This window comes from Cervus elaphus, chromosome X (genome assembly GCF_910594005.1).
Source record: "Cervus elaphus chromosome X, mCerEla1.1, whole genome shotgun sequence".
NCBI classification, from domain to species: Eukaryota; Metazoa; Chordata; class Mammalia; order Artiodactyla; family Cervidae; genus Cervus; species Cervus elaphus.
In genome coordinates, this window is record NC_057848.1 from 124,182,320 (window position 1) to 124,205,011 (window position 22,692).

At 38.0% G+C, this 22,692-nt stretch overlaps 1 protein-coding gene across 4 annotated transcripts in view; it reads right to left on the reverse strand.

The window, feature by feature from the left end:
* Positions 1-20,245, reverse strand: part of WNK3 (WNK lysine deficient protein kinase 3) — a 163,873-nt gene extending 143,628 nt beyond the window's left edge. For 2 of the 4 annotated variants that reach the window (XM_043896927.1, XM_043896925.1), the window contains exons 1-2: positions 20,006-20,245; positions 379-1,033 (exon numbers count right to left, since the gene is read on the reverse strand). In XM_043896927.1, coding sequence (XP_043752862.1) covers positions 379-915 — 537 coding nt within the window. In that variant the 5' untranslated portion in view covers positions 916-1,033; positions 20,006-20,245. Of the gene's footprint in view, positions 1-378; positions 1,034-19,872; positions 19,905-20,005 lie in introns of those variants that run through there. The other 2 variants (XM_043896926.1, XM_043896924.1) reach the window with 1 other exon arrangement.
* Positions 20,246-22,692: the final 2,447 nt, after the last annotated feature.

Here is a 22,692-nt window from a genome sequence, read left to right on the forward strand (position 1 = left end):
AACCCCAAAAAGTCTGTTTACAGAAATGGAAAATATCATACTGAATATATCCCTAAAATATCAACTCATAAGGCATACATTTACTAAAAGCTTTCAAAATAAGACATTAAGAGTTTTGAGAATTTTCTAAGGTTAATAAATTAGAATCATTTCCCCAAAGAAAGCCAGAACAGACTTTCCCCACTTTAAAACAGAGAGGAAAACAGTAGGGAAAAAAAAGTTTGGCATGAGCTAAAAGGATTTAAGAATAATTTCAGGGATGTGGGGACAAGTCCTTCATTTTATTTTAATCCATGATACATTTTAATCCTGGATCACTCAGAAGTCCAGGCCAGCTGAAACTGGAATTTATTAAAACCAAGAAGATTATACACCCACCTGCAGCTCACACCAAGCAACCTCAACCCATGTTTCAGTGTCCAGTCCTTTATATACTGTTTTAAATGCTCCTCTTCCCAGTTCTATGTCAAATTTCAGGAACCTGCCACTAGGAGAAGTAGCTACAGCCTTCATTTCTGCTTCTTCTTCCATCTCCTTTTCATTTTTCTCCTTGAAATAATCTTTTGAGGATTCTGACGTTCCCTTTGAATATTGCTCATATTTAACTTCTTGTCCTCCTCTTAGCACATTTGTAGGAAGCTTTTCTACTCTTGGAACATTTGTTGCAGTCTTTATTCTCTCATCTTTAGAGGAAGATTCAGAAACTTTGTCATCTTCTGTCATCTCAACACTCTTTCGAAAGAATCTTTTCTTTTCTATAGTTTCTCCAGAAGCAGAGAAGGTATTGCTTTTCTCCTTTAGTCTAGCTTCCACTGTCAAAGTTGCTGCAACCTGAGGAACTCTGTTTTCCAATGAAACTCCATCAGGTTTCTCAGAATCTTCTGTGCTAGCTGGCTCCCCTGAATCAGTAGCCATTGTAATTAAGGTTGGCACTAAAATTTTTCCTGTTCCACTCTTCAGTCCAGTTGCATCTCAGGTATCAGAATTATCAGGATGGACTTCCTTTTATGTGGTCATATATTTCCATAGCAACCTGAAGGGAGGAAAGAAGGATATATTAAAATCACCCCACAAAGGAAATCATTAAGGAGAAAAATCACCTGACTGTTTAATCCCTTTTTTCTTAATAAGAAATTTGTTCTTTTTCTGTCCAGCCTTAGCAACCAGCAGGCTCCAGGGACTATGTCTTATCTTGTTTACCATTGCAGTCCTCAGTGCCTAGCAGACTACTTGGCATACAGCTCAACAAGTCTTCATACTGCATGAACATTGTTTATAAACCTAGTTCTCAGCACCTTCTATGAATCTATCATATTTAAAGCAAGTATCCAAACCCTGAATTTGCTTAGCTACAAGGTAGTACACAAAATAGGCTTCTCTGGTGGCTCAGATGGCAAAGAAATCTGCCTGCAATGCAGGGGACCATGGTTCAATCCCTGGGTCAGGAAGACCCCCTGGAGAAAGGAAATGGCAACCCACTCCAGCATTCTTGCCTAGAGAATTCCATAGACAGAGGAGGCTGGCGGGCTACAGTCCATGGGGTCACAAAGAGTCGGACACGGCTAAACATGCACACACACATAATACATACAATAAGCAAAAATAGCACATAATTTCTCAGTAGGTGGTTTTTGTCTAAAATTCTGGAACTAATCCATAGATTTTTTTATTGTGGCAAAATTTAATCACTGTTAAGTGTACAATTCAGTGGCATTAAATACTCTGACAATGCTGTGCAATCGTCACTACTATCCATTTCCAAAACCTTTCCATCCTTCCAAACTGAAATCTATTAAAACAATAACTCCTCATCACCCCAGACCCTGGTAGTCTATTCTATTTTAGGTCCTTGTGAATTTGTTTGTTCTAGGTGCTTCATGTAAGGACTCATACAATATTTGATCTTTTGTGTCTGGCTTATTTCACTTGGCATAATATTCTCAAGTTTCATATATATATATATATGTGTGTGTGTGTGTGTGTGTGTATGTAAATATAGCATGTATCAGAATTTCATTCATTTTTAAGGCTGAATAATAATAGTCTATCGTATGTATATAACACATTTTGTTTATCCATTCATCTAATCAGTGGATTGTTTCCACCTTTTAACTATTGTGAATAATGCTACTATGAATGTCCAACAGTAGTTTTGAATAATGCAAATATTATACTTGTTCATTGAGCTTGCCTTCATACTTCAATAGGAAGATTTTAACTACTATCAAATATTAACACATTATGTTATTTAAAAATGGCAAGAAAGACTTAAATATGTATCCTCTTGAACCAGCAATTCCATTCATAGGAACTTGTCATAGAAAATAGTCAAGAATCTGTGCAAAGATTTAATTGTAAAGACATTCATTATAGCACTTATAATTTGGAAAAACTATAACTAAATATAAACATAACAGGGGTTTAATTAAGTATCTCAAAATGAGATAGGATACAGCATTTTAAAAACACTGTAGTAGTGAGATGAAAAGACATCTCCCATATGTTATATGGTTAAATGAAAAAAGAAATATATATAACAAACTTTCATTATATATACACACACACGCACACGATGTTAACTCTGAATGGTGGAATTATGGACTTTTTTTTCTTTCTGCTTTTCTGTATTTTCTAAAATTTTCCACAAAGAACATGTGGAAATATGTGGAACATATAAAGAAAAACTGTTTAAAAGGTTTTTCAAATGAATGGTCAAACCAATAAGAAAATTCTTTCCTTCTCACCATAAACATACATCACAAAGTTAAATATGTATATTTGTTATGATATTATATAGCCTAGAAGGCAGAATTTGTCATGTCAAACCAAAAATATACAATAAAAAATTTGAAAAACAACTCTAAACTAAAACAAACAAAATTGGGTGAAATATCCTAAACTGTTCTATACATTCAACACAATTCCTATCAAAATTTCAGTTGGTTTCTTTGAAGAAATTAACAAGCTGATCCTAAAATTCATACAAAACTTCAAGGGTCCCAGAATAGCTAAGTCCAAGCAAACCTGAAAAAGAACAGAGCTAGTGGACTCAACCTTTCCAATTTTAAAACCTACTATATAAAGCTACAGTATTAAGACAGTGTGGTACTGGCATAAGGATAGATGGATAAATAGATGGAATAAAAATACAGAGTCCAGAAAAAACACATATATTTGTGGTCGACTGATTTCCAACAAGGATGCCAAGACAATTCAATGGGGAAAGAACTCTCTCTTCAACAAATGGTGCTAGGACAACTGGATGTCTACATACACAAGAATGAAGTTGGACTCTTCGGAGTCCAGGTTAAGTACGCTTCCTGGAAAAGATGCCTGAACTGAGCCTCAAAGAAAGAAAATTAGCTCATCCAAGCAGAGGGAAGATGACAAGCAAAGTCGTGAAATAGCAGAACAAGTATATAAACAATTCACTAACAATACTAGACCTGGTGGCTCAGACAGTAAAGGATCCATCTGCAATGTGGGAGACCTGGGTTCGATCCTTGGGTTGGGAACATCCCCTGGAAGAAGGCATGGCAACCCACTCCAGTATTCTTGCCTGGAGAATCCCCATGGACAGAGGAGTCTGGCAGGCTACATACACTCCATGAGGTGACAGAGTTGGACACGACTGAACGACAAAGCACAGCAATACTAGAAGCAGGAAGATGAGGACAGAGACAGATAGTCACCAAGGATTTCTACGATATACAATGTAAAACAAGGAGATCAGTTAGAGAGCTACTGTAATAATCCAGGGAAGAGTTGCTGACGCTTGAGTGAAAATAGTGTCAAGAGACAAGATATATTAATGAAGTATTAAATACAAGATTTACTATCTGAATGAATATGATTGTGAAGGAACAGGAAGAGTCTACGCTAACTCCTAGAAATTTGCCTATCAGATGACACAGCTAGGACAGAGCTAAGAAACTAATAGCTCATGATGTACTATATAAGGTTACACTGCAAACAAAATCAATAGACTTTGAAAGTCAGTAAGACTAGTATTACCTGCAAGTGGGAAAAGGTAACTAACAATGCCTCATTTAGGTAGAGATTTATTTAACTTATTTTTAGACTTGGAAAAAGGCATGCAAGAATATACAAAGAATCTAGTATACCCTTCACTCACACCCCCAAATGTTAACATTTTAGATTGGACATTCTTAAGAATAACTCTATCCACTTCACCTAACTAAAGGTAACCTACTCAGAAACTTCAAAAGCAAAGATCCGTAAGTAAGACAAAAGGACTGCTGCTGCTGCTAAGCAGACAAAAACAGGTTAAAAAGAATGTAAGTTGGAAAAGCCTTCAAGTTTTTTTAACTGCAGAACCCCTTTTTTAAAAAAATATGAAATTTTACTCAGAACCCTAATATAAAAATAGAGGGGCAAGTAGTGCTGCCCTGGTATAATAACTATAGTTATAATGCCTGGTCACCTGGTTTCCCAAACTATGAAATAAGAAGCAGCAAAAAAGAGAGATGAGGAAGTGAGTGTTCCTTTAGTCTTAAAAACCAACCCCCAAGACAAAAATATTACTAAAAACAAAGAACACTTTATAAGTATGGAAAGATTAATTCATCAGGACAATGTAACAATTATAAACATATACACATCTAACAACAGAAGCCCAAAATACATTAAATAAAAACTGACAAAACCAAAGAGAGAAATAATTCAGTAGCAATAGTAGGAGATTTTAATATCCTATTCTCACTACTGGGGAGATAAACTAGATATAAAATAAGCAAGAATCTGGAAAACTTGACCAATACCATCAATCAACTTGAACTAACTGCCATCTATAGAACACTCCACCCAGCAAGAACAAAATACACATTCCTTTCAAGCACACATGGAAAAATCATAGTACAGATCATGTACTATGCAATAAATCTCAAAAATTTTAAAAAGAATTGAAACCAAAGTATACTCTCCTACCACAAAAGAATTAAATTAGAAATGAACAGAATAAGTGTATATAGATCAGTGGAATAGAATTGAGAGTCTGATCAACTGATTTTCAATGGAGAGGTCAAGACAATTCAATGGGAAAAGAAGAGTCTTTCAAAAAATGTATTGGGACAATTGGATATCCACATACAAAAGAATGAAGTTGGACTCTTACCTCACACCATACAAGAAATGAACTCAAAGTGGAATGTGGACCTAAATATAAGAGCTAAAACTACAAAACTCTCAGAAGAAAACATTAAATTCTAGGGACTCTGGGTTATGCAATAAAATTATGAAATCATACTGTACTGAGGTACAAGTGATAAAAGAAATACAAGTGATCAAAGAAAATTGAGAAGGTGGACCTTATCAAAATTTAAAACTTTTGTGCTTCAAAGGATGCCATCAAGAAAGTGAAAGGGCTGGGAGAAAATATGTGCAAATCATATATCTGATAAGGTATTCAGAATATACAAAGAATTCTGACAATAATGAAAAGACAAATAATCCAATGGGCTAAAGATTAGAATAGGCCTTTCTTTAAAGAAGATACATTAATATAAATGGTCAATAAACACATGAAAAGATGTTCCACATAGTTACTCATTAGAGAAATACAAATAAAAATCACAATCAAATACTATTCCATACCCATGATGATTACAATAAAAAAGACAAGACAGTAACAAGTGTTGGTAAAGATATAGAGAAAACAGACCCCTAATACACTGCTGGTGGGAAAGTAAAATGGAACAGTCTGGCAGTTCTTCAACAAGTTAAACATAGAGTTACTATATGAATACTGTCTACCCAAGAGAAATGAAAACTTATGTCCACATAAAAACTTATACACAAGTAAAAAAAAAAAAACAAAAAAACTTATACACAAGTGTTCACAGCAGCACTATTCACAATAGCTGAAAGGTGGAAACAACCTAAATGTCTAACAACAGCTGGATAAACAAAAATGTGTTATATTCATGCAATGCAATATTATTCGGCAATAAAAAGAAATGAGGTATTGATACATGCAACAGTAAGGATGAACCTTGATAATATCATGCTAGGTGAATGAAGCCAGAGGAAAGACCACATACTGCATGGTTACATTTATATGCATTGTCTAGAAAATGCAAATCTACAGAGACAGAAAATAGATTACTTGCTGCCTTAGGCTGGGGCACAGGAACTGGACTGACTGAAAACTAGCACAAGAAAACTTTCGGGGGTGATGAAAATGTTCTAAAATTAGATTGCAATCAAGGTTATACACTGGATAAATTTGCTAAAAGTCACTGACACTTATACTGATGAATTTTATGATATATAAATTATATCTCAATAAAGTATGTCCTTTAAGAATCTTGAAATATTGTGACTAAAATCAAAGCAATCATAATATCAAATATACCTTTTTAAAACTATACTCTCTACCTCCCCCACCCCCACCCCCACCCCATTCTGACCGCTCTCCTCATCTCCTGCCTGGCCTCTTGGGTTAAGAATCATTGGCCTGAAGGGAAAAGACCTGATAACAATAAAATGTAATAGCTGGTGGCCTAAGGGTAAACAATGAATAAGAAAAACAAATTTTTAAAAAACAGGTAAAGAACTTCACTAAGCAGAGTATATCTGTGGCCTTTTCATCATGGATCCAATAGCTACTTGACCATAAAAAAGAGTTTCAGAACTCAGGCTTCAGAGTGGGAGAAGCCTGGAATCAATCACGGTTCTGCCTCTCACTCCTCAGATACTTGGGGCAAATTACTTAACCTCATTCATTTTTTATTTCATTTGTAAAATCTCACAGAACTAACATGAAAAGAAAATGGAAATATACATGTAAAGTACTTAACACGGTGCCCAGCACAATATAATAATAAATGGAAGCTTTCATTTCCTACCTCTTAATAACCCCTAGGGGCAGCACTATACTAAAGCACAACTCAACAATACTCAAGAAAACATAAAATGATTTTTCAGAAGACTATTTAGTAAGGCTGAAAAGTATATAATACGTTCTTTTAAACCTTTCCAGTAAGAAACCATGGTGGCATTGCTAAAGGGATATGATCAGGATAACATCTCTTCTACACTCAGCAGTGCAGAAACATAGCTCCGTGACAAGGGATCGAAAATCAGGCCTCAAACCTGAAGTTTCTTTACCAAATACAACAGCTATGTATTATAACCTACATGTGACCATTTTTCCCTTCATATAATGATAACACATTGATTTAAGCCCTAGGAATATGCATAAAGGCAATCACCAAAGCACTTCTATAGAGAAAGCCTCTATATAGAAAATCTCACAAATCTGTGTCCCATATCTAATCCTTCAATATATTTGATATACAAGCTTAGGGCATTTCAGTTAAAAGCTCAAGATAATTTCCCCCCATAAGCATATCATGGTTGTATCCATGGGAAATTCAGCATACAATCAGTACTTTGTCAATCAGTGACTCAATAATTTTTTCAACTTTTGGAACCAGCAATTGTAAGACTGAATCTGTAAATAGTCAGAAATGTGGCTTCCCTGGTGGTCCAGTGGTTACATGTCCACTTTGCAATACAGGGGACATGGGTTTGATCCCTGGTTGGGGAACTAAGATTCCACATGTTGCAGAGCAATTAAGCCCGCATGCCACAACTACTAGTCCAGCGTGCCACAACTGGAGAGTCTGTGCACAGCAATAAAAGATCCTGCATGAGGCTACAAAGACCCTGCATCCCACAACTAAGACACAATGCAGCCAAATAAATTAACAAATATATTTTTTAAATAAGGAATCAGAATTATATAGTAAAATTTTCCACTGACAATTCTCTCTCTCATACACGTGTGTTCATACCAATAAACACTCTAAGTGCCAAGCACTGGGTTAGGGTTTGTGGATAAAAGAAAAGTCACCCTAGATAACATACATGTTTCGATGCTGTTCTCTCGAAACATCCAAAGTAATTAGCCTCCAACTAATAAAAATAAATGGAAAAAAAAAGAACAAAAGTCAGTCTTTGTCCTCAAGGAGCCTATAGTTTTACAATCTTAAAATATACCATTGTTGACTTCTAGTTCAAGACAATGAACTGAACACCTATATGTCTAGTTCAAGACAATGAACTGAACACCTATATCTCTTGTACTTTCCAAGACTCTGAAAAAGTGATGGTAAGAGTACAGAAGTAAAATTACAAGTTAAGGACAGGAAGGGAAAATGGCATAGCATATACAAGATTTCAACAATTTCTGACAGAAAGCAGACAAGAAAGAACTGGCTGATAATACAAATCAAAGGAATGATAGAAAGGGTTCCAACCCAGGAGGAAGCAGACTTACAGGGCAAAACCCCAGAGGGGTTTCACACTCAAAGAAGACTGATCCTAAAGAGGGCTAAAATGAGAAAAGGCTAAGTACATGGATTAACTGAAGCTCTGAATTATGACAGTTGATGAACTCTCCCCCCAAAATAAATTTCTGCATACAGAATACCAAATTCAGCAAACTAGGAAGAATGAACAACAGCAAGGAAGAATAAGGGTACCCTAGTACAAAGCCCTCTGCCCTCTGGCATTTGGGCCCTCCAAGTGTAAAAGCCAGCTGCTTACACCCTCCCCCCAAAACCAGTTGACATCCCTGCCTAGAAACACAGAACTCCCAGTCAGCCCTTCTACTAGTTCATTATTTAATACAAACAGAATCAGGAGGCAGCTGTTTGAAGAAAACCTATAACACAGAAGAGAAAGAACAAGAGAAAATGTCCTTGGAAGAGCTGAAATAATTCAAGAAATCACTTTAAAATTAATTTTTAAGATATTATCATAAGATTTAAAAATCAAAGAAAGAGGTATATAATGAACAGGTTCACTCCCAAATGTGTTTCCTATCCATTCAATTCCCCCCAACTCTCTCCACAAATAACCACTCATTAGATTTTCTGTAGCTCTCCAGAGTTTCTTAGGGTAAATAAGCAAATGTATGTTCTATCTCCTTTTCTACATGAACATATATATATATATATATATATATATATATATATATATGTATATACACACATACTCATAAGAGCAACAGAGCTATAAAATACTAATCTAGGAATAAACTCAAAAAGAAATATGCAACACTTATATAAAGAAGACTGAAATTTTACATAAGATACACCTTTCTTTGGTTGAAAGACCCAATATTAGCATCTTCAGAAACCCTCCTGAGATTATTCCAAAGTCAGTGTAAGTCCAACAGAAATCCCAAAGAGATGTTTTTGTCCTGAACCGACAAATTGATTTGAAAAGAGTACAAGGAAAGCCAAGAAAATCTCGAAGAAGAACAATGAGAGTTTGCCTTACCAAATAATACTTATAGCTATAGTAAGTTAAACAATGTGCTTTCATCACAGAAATACACAACTGGACTAATGGAGAATAATCAGTAGAGAAACAGACACACGTATGTATAGCAAAGTACTCCATGGTAAAGATGGACTTCAAATTTATGAGGAATAGATAGCATAATAAATGATGTCAGAATAACTGGCTATCCATTTAGGGGGAAGAAGTTAAAGCCCACTTAAAACCAGTCACAAAAATAAATTTCAGATAGATTAAAGAGCTAAACATAAACTATGTAACTATTAAAAAATATGGCAGAACCTGAAGAATTTCTAACCTGAAGAAAGGCTTTCTTAAAAAGATAAAAATAGGAAGACCATTAGTAACAATGACAAAAAAATACATTTGGCCATTTGACCATGAACTAGGTTAAAAGATAAGCAACAGACTGGGACTGGAAGCAAACATCTGCAACATGCATAGCAAAGCGTTAATATCCAGAATACATAAAGAACTAAAAAATCAGTAATAAGAAACATAAATAAAAAATTTAAAAAAGAAACATAAATAGACAATAGATGTATGGCAGAGGGATGGCTCAAACTCCTTAGTAAGCAGGGAGATGCAAATTCAAACAATTCAATATCATTTTTTGCCTATCAGGTGAGAGAAAATTACATTATCTGTTACTATCACATTTTGAGTGTGTGAGAAATTCAGCATACCATGCACTGTTGCCAAATAAACTGGAATAGCCTTTTCATATGGCAAATTCCAAATATCTAGTGCATACTTGTCATCCAACAATTCCACTTCTTAGTACTTACATGAGAAATATTCCTGTATGTGTACAAATATGTATGTACAAGGATTTTTTTTTCTGAAGGGCTTTTTATTGTTTGCAACAGCAAAACTGAAGAAAATTTACATATTCATCCATAAGAAAAAGGTGAAATAAAAATGTACTACATAATAATATGCATCTGTTTAAAAACTGAGAAATGGTTATACATAGATATATAAAAAGTCTCCCACACATACATATACTGTTGAGAAAATTAAGTTGTACAACACATACATTACATCTAAATATCACATATACATATGTTATATATATATATAAATACATATATAAAAACAAAACTTTATGCTTCTAAATGTACTCATATATGTGTAAATGCATATAAAAAAGACTGTAAGGATATGCTCTAAACTGATTCTAGTAGTTAAAGAAGCATGTAGTATGAAATACTATGTCTCCTTTAAAAAGAACAAAGTCAACATACATATACTTACATGAAAGCCTTAAGACATATTCTTTGGGAAAAAAGTAAGTTATAAAATACATTTTTTATTTGCATATGCCCATACATATACATGTAATTACAGAGAAAAAGGACCGTACAAGTTCACACTCAACTCTTAACAATGATTACCCACTGGGAGGGCAGGAAATTGGGTAAAGGAGGACTTGAAGGTTTTAATCAACCTCTGTATTATTTTAACTCATAAAAGCAGAATTGTCCATCAATAACCTGTACCAAGAACCAGTTAAAGATATTATAATTTCTTAAAATAACTGAAGGAAGGACAAAACAAATTAGGCATGTACAACTTATATCCAAATAAATATTATCGTTAACACTTATTGAATGCTTTGGGCTAAGCACTCTAAGTCCTTCCATGCATTTTCTCATGTAATAATAAGAATCTTGAGATAAAATTATCCCCATTTTACAAATGAGAAAACTAGGCTCAAAAAAGTAAGTTAAACTTTCCTAAGATTACACAGCTAGTAAAAACCAAGGACAAAATTAAAACCCAGGCAACTGACTCCCAAATCCACTCGTCTGTGTGTGTGTAAGTCACTTCAATCGTGTCCGACTTTTTGTGACACTATGAACGCCAGCACACCAGGCTCCTCTGTCCATGGATTCCCCAGACAAGGATACTGGAGTGGGTTGCCATGCCCTCCTCCGGGGGATCTTCCTGACCCAGGGATAGAACCCCCATCTCTTAACGTCTTCTGCATTGGCAGGCGGGTTCTTTATCACTAGCGCCACCTGGCAAATCAATATAGGGCCACACATAATTTGGAGCCACATGTACACACTATACATAATCCTGAATTGCACAGATACATACATTATATAACCACATCACAGCACTTGGGAGTTTATAATTCTGTCTTCTTCCTCATTTCCATCTTTCAGTTTTGTTTGGCAAGGTCATTCCCTCAATTAAAGATGCTCATTTTATGTGAAAATATTTCTGGATCCACATTAGAAAAAGAATCTAAATCATCTCCATCTTCCTTAAACAATCTCTATCTACCAGTCACCTACCCTTAATCCCTAATTACCACTTTACTCAGCTTAATCCTTTATAACAGTGGTAGCCAAACTATATACAGCCCTCAGGACAAACCTACCTCACCTCCCAGTCTGTTTCTGTGAAGCAGGTAAGTTAAGAAAGATTTTTACATTTTTAAGTGGTTGAAAAAAAATCAAAAGAAAAATGGTATTTCATGACATGAAAATTATTCAAAATTCATATTTCAGTGTTCATGAATAGCATTTATGAACACAGCCACTCTCATCATTTATATATATATCTATGACTGCTACACAGAAGAGTTGAGTGGTGGCAAAAGAGATTGCATGGCCCACAAAGCCTAAGATGCTATATTCACTATCTGGTCCTTTATGGAGAAAGTTTATCAAATCTCGCTTTACAATTTTCAAAAGAAGTTCATCTATTTAACTCAATTACTCCTAACAACAACCCTGAGAGCTACTTGGTATTTGCCTGAAATCTGAAAATTAAGAAGGCTCAAATAAGTTTAGTGTCTTGCCTGTCACAGTGCTAGTAAGTAAAGGGAGAATTCTGGAATCCAAGTTTTCTAGCTCCAAATCCAACATAATTTTTACCACACTACCACTTTCAAAGAACCCAACCCCTTCTGATTAATCGATGAGTTTAGACATTTGGTGCTAAAATTTACCAGATGGGGAGGGACATAAAAGCTTTAAACTGGTCCGAAAACATGTCTCAACTGACTCCAAAAACAGATGAATAGGATACATTGCATTTCATACATAGTTGTATAATTTACAAAGTATATTGTTTCATTTAATTTGCAAAGAAATCCTGCTAAATAGGTAGTGCTTTTGTTTAGTAACAAATAAGGAAATATACAGACTTGCAAAAGATTATACTAAGGCAAAAACAGAACCCAGGCTGACCCCTACTCCAATGATAGTTCCGACAGTTCTGCTCAGGAACATTGTCTCTTCTCACAAGGAATGTACCTGTTGTTTTATTTTTTTTCCCCTTAGAAATAAAAAGCAGTTAACTAAAAAAAAGAGCATTTAACTCACATATTCTGAAGAGAAAGAAACTAAAGCTTTATTTTAAAAAGGATAAACTAACAATTTAACAAAATAATACCAGAAGGGATACTCTTAACATCTGGATCTCTGTTCAAAGTCACCTTCTCAAAGAAGCCTTACAAAATAACCAAGTGAGCCAGAGGCTCCCCACAACACCCCAGCACTCTAAAATTTTTTCTTCTTAGCATTTATTTTCTGAAATATTTGCTGCCATATGTTGCTCTCCACTGTAATGTAAGCTCAAAGATAGCGGGACCATTGCCTTCTTTGCTTCCTGTTCATCCATCCCCAACACATCAATCCTGGCATATAGGAGAAACACAATAAATATTTGTTGAATGAATGGTAGAACCTACAGGTACACTGGGTAAATCATATTCTGTAACTCACAGATTCAGAATAAGTTATCAGCGTATTTGAAACATTCCTTAGCAAATGAAATACACATCTTCAATAAGAGCTTTTGCTCTTGCCAGAAAGACACCATCAAAGGCGAATTCAATGGAAATGCCACAATTGCCCAGCAGGACAAAAATTATTCTCTGGGCAGCAGTGGATATAATGAGCTGAACTAGCACCTTATAGATCTTAAGACTGATTAAGAAGATTTTTCATTCTTGTATTAAAGCACATCCTCTAATTTAAAAATTCTAATTACTGTCTCTGTTTTAATTATACTTAACTAGAGGCTGAGATTTAACAATTCTGCTGTGCTAAATTTTAATTCTCACTTTTACAAGAAACCAAACTGAAATAATCTTACATTATCCTAATAATATATGATGAACGTAGCCCAAGCTATAAGTAAAAAGTCTCCACAAGGTACTAACTGTTAAATGTTTTCATCAAGAAGTCGTCTCACAAACATAAGCTATACAATACACACACATAAATTACTTTTAGCATAAACCTAATATCAGTTTCTGGTAATTAAAAACTAAATCTACTTTTTCCCCAGTTTTAAGAAGAGATTTCACCCTACACAAACAATTTTAAAACCACAATAATATTCTTTACATAAAAAAAAAATCACTTATGGGAAATTCCCTGGTGGTCCAGTGGTTAGAACTCCGTGCTTTCACTGATGAATGTGAGGGTTCAATTCCTAGACAGGGAACTAAGATCCCACAAGACATGAGGCATAGCCAAAAAACCAAAAACAAAACAAAGGGGAAAAAAAATCACTTATGTAACTTTAGCATAAGGATCATCTAGTTTGCCATACTGAAGTTTCCTAATCATAAAGTTTCATTGATTCACAAAGAGTTTTAGAATCCCCACACTTCAAATACAAGACATGACCTTCAAAATGCATTTAAAAACATTTCTTCCCCACAACTACCAAGAGTGATTAAATATCACCACAAATAGCTTTATTTAACATACATGTATAGTACTATTATGTATTTTATAGTTTACAAATCTTCAAGTTAATCCACATGCAAAAGAATGAAGTTGAACTCTTACCTCATACCAGATACAAAAATTAACTCAAAATGGAACAAAGACCTAAATATTAAAGCCAAAAACTACAAAACTCTTCAAAGAAAATATAAACCTTCATGATCTTGGATTTGACAGTGGTTTCTTAAATAGGACACCAAAAGCACAAGCAACAACAGAAAAAATAAACTGGACTTCATCAAATTTCAAAACTTTTATGCACCAAAAAACACTATTAAGAAAGTAAAAAGAGACATACAGGCACATGAAAAGATGCTCAACATTACTAATCATCAGGGAAATACAAATTAAAACCATGATGAGATATCACCTCACACCTGTCAGAATGGCTATTATCAAAAAGAAAACAAAAAAAAAAGCATTAGTGAGGATGTGGAAAAAAAGGGAAACATCATGCACTGTTGGTAGAACTGTAAACTAGTACAGCCACTACAGAAAACAATATGGAGATTTCTCATAAAATTAAAAATAGAAGTATCATACAATACTAGATCCAGCAATTCCATGTCTGGGTATTTGTCCAAAGAAAATATAAACAGTGATTCTAACGTATAATATGTACCACTATATTCAATACAGCATCATACATAATAGCCAAGATATGGAAGCAACCTAAGAGCCCATCAACAGATAAATGGATAAAGCAGGTGAGGTATGTATATATATATACACATAGATAGATAGATATAGATATATACACACACCACACACACAATGGAATATTACTCAGCCATAAAAATAATGAAATCTTGCCATTTCAACATGGGTGGACCCACAGGGTATCATGCTAAGTGAAATAATTCAGAGAAAAAAATCAAAACAAATGAACAAACATAACAGAAACAGAGTCACAGATACAGAAAACAAACAGGTGGTTGCCAGAGGGGAGAAGGTTGGAGGGAGGGGAGAAATAGGTAAGAATGATTAAGAAGTATAAACTCCCAGTTGCAAAGTAAATGAGTCACACGTATGAAATACACAGTGTGGGGAATATAGTCGATAATTATGTAATATCTGTGTATGGTGACAGATGAACTAGACTTAATCTTGGTGATCACACTGCAATATACAGAAATATTGAATCACTATGTTGTGAACCAGGAACTAACATAGTGTTATAGGCCAATTATACTTCAAACACAAGCGAACAAACTCATAGAAAAAGAGATCAGATTTGTGGCTACCAGAGGTGATGGTAGGGGAAAGGAGAATTAGCTGAAGGTAGGAAAAAAGTACAAATTTCCAGTTATAAGATAAATAAGCACTAGGGATATAATCTGCCTGCAATGCAGGAGACCTGGGTTTGATTCCTAGGTCGGGAAGTTCCCCTGGAGAAGGAAATGGCAACGCACTCCAGTATTCTTGCCTGAGAATCCCATGGACGGAGGAGCCTGGTAGGTTCCCAGCTCATGGGATCGCAAGAATCGGACATGACTTAGTGACTAAACCACCACCACCAGGGATATAATATTTAACATGATAAAAATAATTAGTATTGCTGAATGTCACACATGAAATTTTTTGTTTTGTTTTTTGGCCATGCCATGCAGCATGCAGGATCTTAATTCCCCAACCAGGGATTGAACCCATACCCCGTGCATTAAGAGCGTGGAGTCCTAACCACTGGACCTCCAGGGAAGTCCCCATGAAAGTTGTTAAGAGAGTAAACCCTAAGAGTTCTCATCACAAGGAAAAATATTTTTTTCTATTTCTTTAACACTGTATCTGCATGAGATGATAGGTTTGCACCACCTGATGTGAAGAGTTGACTCATTTGAAAAGACCCTGATGCTGGGAAAGACTGCGGGCAGGAGGAGAAGGGGATGACAGAGGATGAGATGGTTGGATAGCATCACCGACTCAATGGACATGGGTTTGGGTGGTCTCCAGGAGTTGGTGATGGACAGGGAGACCTGGTGTGCTGCGGTTCATGGGGTCGCAAAGAATCGGACATGACTGAACTGAACTGAAACCTACTATAGTGATCATTTCATGATGTCTTTAAGTCAAATCATTATTTTATCTCAATAAAACTGGAAAATAGATAAGTAAAAAACTCAGAGTGGAAAAAAATTTGCAAATCATATGTCTGAACAGGCTCTAGTATTGAGAATATATTTTTTAAAAACTCTTACAACTCAACTATAAAAAGATAAACAACCAAATGTAAAAATGAGCAAGGACTTAGACATTTCTTAAAAGAAGAATTTTTTTTAAAAAAAGAAGAAATTTAAATAGACAAAAGCACATGAAAAGATGCTCCACAGCACTAGTTATTAGTAAAATGGGAATCAAAACCACAATGACATACCACAACACACCCACTAGATGGCCATAAAACACACACATACACACACACACACATAAACACAAAATCCAAATGTAACAAATGCTGGAGAAGATGTGAAAAAACTCTTATACACTGGAGGTGTAAATGGTGCAGCCACTGCGGAAAACAGTTGAAAATAATATATTCCTTGAAGAAAGGGGCAATAAAGGTTCACTTCTGCAGTAAGTTAATCTCAACATTTTCCAAACCAAATATCTCATAACAAGCTCTACCAAGAACAATTAAAACTAGCATCAGGACTTCCCTGGTGGAAAAGTGGATGGCAATCTGCTGGCCAGTGCAGGGGACACAGGTTTGATCCCTGGTCCAGGAAGATTCCACATGCCACAGAGCAACTAATCCCATGTGCCACAATTACTGAACCCACATGCTGCAACTACTGAAGCCCGTGCACCTAGAGCCAGTGCCCCACAATGAGAAGCCACCACAATGAGAAGCCCTTGCACTGCAACGTACAGTAGCCCCTGCTCACTGCAACTAGAGAAAGCAACGAAGACCCAACACAGCCAAAAAATAAAACCAATAAATAAAAATTTTAAAAACTGGCATCAAATTCTACTTTGAAGCTTTGGGAATTTCTCTATGAATGCCTTTATAGATGTCCTTTACAGTCATCAAATATCTCCTAACAGTAGCATAAACTTTATGATCTCAAACAAAAATGGAAAAGACCCACCCCTCTGAAAGTATTCTGGTTTTTAGCCAAGAGACATAATCAAGTATATCTGCAAACAGAGTTGGTTACTTACTTATACTAAGATGGGAGAGTGAGGAAGGAAGGGATTTTTCTTACACACTACCCCTCCCCCCCACACACAAACATACATACAAAAATTTAGGCCCTCCCGTATTTTTAAGTAAATTATTGGACTAGAAATTTAATAGTAATATAGCAGTTCTCATCTTTACTTCTGACTAATTTGATTCTGTGCAACCATTGGCTTTATCATTTCCTGGCTAAGTGACAGACACCTAAATGAAAGGAAATTCCCCTAGGGAAGAAAGGTAAAGTCCACATTACAAAAATTTAACTCCTAAAACACTATAGAATAATTACATCAATGAATGTAGACTTGTGATACAGGGATCAACATTGGCCTAGAAGTCAGAACTCCAGGATTGACCACTTACTTACTAGGGTGAGCCTTATTTTTCTGAGCCTTGTTTTTTCTCTCTGAGGTACGAAAAGGAAAATAACTTTCCTGCCTGTTTCCCAAAAGAAGTACAGTAATAAAAATATGTACAAGGTATTATAGGACCACTAAAGAGGGGCACCTAACCTAGCCTGATGGGGGATGCTGGGAAAAGGAAAAATGGGGGAGCAGGAAAGGCTTTCATGAATAATAACAGAGGTCAGTATAAAAAGAATGAATTAAAATTTAATGGGAGGGAGAGAGAGAGAGAATTCCAGATTCAGGGCGGGGGGCGGGGGGGGGGGGAATCAGAAGCAAAGCCAGAGAGATGAACACCACAAACCTGCTTATGCTATTCACTCCTTGGTAAATAGTCAAAAGCTCCTAACTCTGCAGGGTAGTCCTTCACTCCAGCCTCAACCTGAGATTCCAGCCTTATCTCATTCCATTCCCCAAATATACCATGCTTACACTTTCCTGCCTCAATACTTGAATGTTCTTCCACTCCAGGAACATCTAGTTTGAAAGTGGGAGACCAACTTGCCTGCCAGAGTTGGTGCAACATTTCCAGGCTTTCATGGTGCTTTTATATTTTTATTCTACTGCTTAGTATATTAAGTATTCATTTAATCAAAGAGAATATGAACAGAGTATTAACTTTTTAAACTCTGGGTAGCCAAAACAAGGATTACACTCTTTCCAACATCAAAGCAGAATAAAAGAAAAAGGGCATGGGAAAGTTCTCAAATTTGCAACATTTCCAAGATAAATGAATATGTCATTAAAGTTTGTAAAAAGTAAGCATGAAAAGTTAGAAACCCATAAACTATTAATCTTGACCCAGAACAGAATGAGACCATCACAAGACATCCTTACCAGAAGATATGAATTCAAAGAACAGCATGTCCAAGTAATCTGCAGTGATTTAAACTCACGCCAAAAAGTGTCAATTTTCAAACAAGGTAAATTCAGATTAATGGAAAAAATCACGTATATTTTAGCATTCAAAATCAGTATTTTAGCTATCCTTTAATGCAAGGTATCTTTCCTTTGGAGTGCTGACTTTAAAACAATTTTTAAATTCATCCACCCAAACAATAGAGATTATCTAGAAGACATCGACTACTTTGTTGTCATTATATGGAGACCTCTTTAAAAGTTCTCTTGGTATTACAATTTACTACAGATGAAAAACAGGTAACAATGCCTCCCCAAATTGAGAGCAATCATCACTATACAGAAGATTTTCACAACTTAAAGGCTATTTATCATACAATTGCTTCAGTCCACAGTAACTCTTAAGAAGTAATTGGGCCACCAGGGAAGTCCATTAAAAGTTCTCTTGGTATTACAATTTACTACAGATGAAAAACAGGTAACAATGCCTCCCCAAATTGAGTGCAATCATCACCATACAGAAGATTTTCACAACTTAAAGGCTATTTATCATATAATTGCTTCAGTCCACAGTAACTCTTTAGAAGTAATAGCCATTCCACTTGCCTCTGTTTTGAGGGTTCAATCTCATTTTAACAAGGTCTATCAATTCTCAAGATAGGGAGATACACATACGCAGGATTTCCACCCACAACCTACTACATAAATGTTTCACCATTCTTAACTAGACAAACAAAACCTCGTACAGTACAGTACACCACTTTCATACTAACCTCACCATACCATCTCCTTCCCATCCGATCAGTCACAGAACACACCGTTCCCAAATAACACCTCTCAATCTCCTTGAACCAACCCATTAACACAACCAGCCGGCAGCATTCCTCACAAGAATACAGTCCTATCGACCTTCACACATCAACTGAATCTCTAAATTAAATTCACTTTCCCTCATACACTGAAACTCAACTTCCAAAACCCGACGCGATCCTCGCTTTCAGTAGACTCAATCTCACCTAAATGATCACTCAGTTTTTTGTCAACCGTCACCCGGTCCCCTCAAGTAACCGCCTCACCCCCCCCCCCACCGCCCGTCCCCTAGGCTCCCATCAACTCCCAAAGTTGCCACTCCTCAACGAAAATGACAAAAAAAAAAAAAAAAAGTACCTCAACCTCAAACCTGCGCTTCCCCACTTTCCCCCTCCGAATTTTCCTCTCAGCCTGTTGGCTCACACCGAAAGCAGCTCCGACAACTCTTAACGACCCAAGCCGGGCCTCGTCCCACACATCTCGGCGACTGAAATCACCCTGCCTCGGTCAAACCGCCCCCCACTAACGCGCTTACTCTGAACAGACTCTTGGTCGCCGCTGCCTCCCCTCCATTCATCCCCGGCCCATTCATCTCTCAGCCGGATCCCAGACACGCCCCCCGGCCTCCTCCCTCACTCCCACCGTCCCGGCCGGCTCGGGACCCTCACCAGATTAGAGGCTCTCGCTGAGGGAGACTCTTTTCGCTTCTCCCTCGCCCTCTTTCAAGCCTCCGCTCGCCCCTCGAGTAGCCGCACCGTAGAACACGCAGATACACACACACCGCCTCCTCTGTCGCCTCCTCAGATGCTTCTTACTCCCCTCCTCGATGTCTCGCGCTCCGCTCCGCGTTGTGTGCGCGTGCGCGCGCGAGCGTCTCAGCGCGAGCCCACCCGGCCAGCTACCGCTGGTAGGTAAAGAGAGGGCGGGGTTAAGGGAGCGGGGTACGAGCCCAAGCTCGCGCTTGCCCGGGAGCAGAGCAGGCGCACGCGTACTCCTGTCAGGGAATTCAGATAGAGGGGGACGGAGGGGGGCGAGGAAGGGAGGGGAAGAAAGGAGGGGGGAGGGGCGGAGAAAACAGACGGAGCAGCCCCAACTCCGAACTGCCCCTATCGCAGCGAGGTGCCAAGTAGCTACCCAACTAGAGCTTGCGCACTCCTCTCCCGCTCGCCTCAGCGCAGCGGGAGAGAAGGATGCTCGTCAAGAGAAAGGCTTCGCTCTTTTCCAAAAAGGAAATCTGTGAGGAGCCACGCGTGACATCTCCTGTGTGTTCAAAAGCTCTCCACGGCTGCTTTACCCTCTTCCCTTCAAAAGAAAGAATCCAAGCACACACTTCTTCCTAGATACCCACCGCCCATTCTCAGTTCTCTACATGTCTCTAAATGCGGTCGCTCGGCCGAGATGTGGTACTCGCCAGCATCTTTTCACCCGCCACCCCTAACTCCCTTTTTCCAACTCTCGACTTTTCTCGCGAGACCCATACCTGCCGGCTTCGGGATTAGAAGTCGAAGCACATATTTACAAATACCGGTCTCCCAATTACGCTGCGACGGCAATAGCCATAGCATGTCCCCCCCTACCCTCCAGGACCGCAGTGCGCGCGCGCGGGGGCTGGGCAACCACGAAAGCAGGGATGGGAAAGGGAAGCTATGAAACGGATTTTTGACGGCATGTAACCGCTAGGCCTGGGCACGTGCCCTGCGCCTCGCGGGCGGGTGCGGTGTACCCTGGGAATTGTAGTTTTTGTTCCCACCTCCAGTCCCACTCCCACCTCAGCCTTACTTAGGCCTCTGTCCAAGAGGGGGATTACTGACACCATTTTGCCGGGAACAATGGCCCTCAGCCGAGGCAGCGAAGGGTGGGGGAGGGAATAATGTTTTAAGGGTTCAGTTAACCTCCCCTGGCCCCTCGGTACCATAGCAACCCCTCAGAAACCTGGCCACTCCCCCTCTCTGCTCCGCCGGGCTCCAAGATTGCGCGCATGCGAAAAGGCCACCTCCCCCTGAGGCTGGTTCTCACCGTCTCCTACAGTCCACCTTCCAGATTCACTAGTTAGTTGTTAGTGACTGCTACCTTTTTTGAGGTTTCACAGCAGGTTAACCTCCGCGCAGTGACTTTATCTAAGAACAGCTTCCTGCCCTGTATCAGGTGCAATACAGAATTGTTTCTATCGCTCTCACGTGAGCAATCCTGACTCTCCAGAGGAGGAAACTGAGGCTGGGGGTGGGGAGGGGGAATGGACATGACTTGCTCAAGTTTGCATAACTATGTGTGGAAGAATCGGAACTTTAACCCAGGTGTGTTCACTCCAGAGCCCATGAAATTTTAAGTCCCTCAGGTTGCATCTGGTATCAGAGACCCTGAAGAAAACTCCTAAAGGGCGGGATTTCTTTCTGAATGCCCCTCAAGCTTTAGCGGGATGCCCTGAGGGTAGGAGACTGTGTGGAAAATGCCAGGCTAATATTTTCAAATGCCCAACCTCGGGGCCCCATCACAGAACTGTACTAATCTCTCCTCTCCACCATTTTCTTTTTCGTACTGTACATGTCAGAACCTCAGCCTTCTTCAGCTTTAAAATAAATCAACAATAAAAAAAAAAATCAATAAATTTAACTGAGGTTTCCCAAGTCCAAAGGGAGTGGAATGATGGGAGACCTTGTAGCCCTTGTTTTTTGTCTTTGCACCTTTCATCTTGAAGGTCACTTATTAATCCTAGTATTCCCAGAACATATAAGGAAACCAGACCCGTGTGTGCCCTTAACAAATCCACCCCCTTTCCTTTTTTGACAAGGGAGGGAGACTCTGAGGAACTAAATTCAGGACTATGAGGTTCAGCTATTCCACCTGTAGCTAAAATTTAAAGAGCAAGATGTGATTTTTTCAAATAGTGCAACCACCTTACCTGAAAGGTCTCTGCATTCCAAATTAGCTGTAGAACGGATGGGATCTCCCAAACTCTGTCTTCCCTCACTGTCCCTGAAGATAGTTCCTTTTCCCTGTTGAATCCCAGGTGGCGCTAGTAGTAAAGAACCTGCCTGCCAATGCAGGATACTTATGGCGCGGATCGCTGGGCATGGCAACCCACTCCAGTATTCTTGCCTGGAGAATCCCATGAACAAAGGAGCCAGACAGGCTATATAGCTCATAGGGTCGCACAGAGTCAGACACGATTGAAGTTACTTAGCACACAGAAACACACACACAGCACATGGGGAAAACAGGAAGTACAGCCAAATAACCACCAAAGGGCACTATCAAAGGTTACCAAGTTATTTCAAGCTTTTGTAGGTCCCAACTCCCACAGAGATGGTAACTACAAACTTGTGCCCTTTTCCTTTTATTTCTCAATGTCACCTTA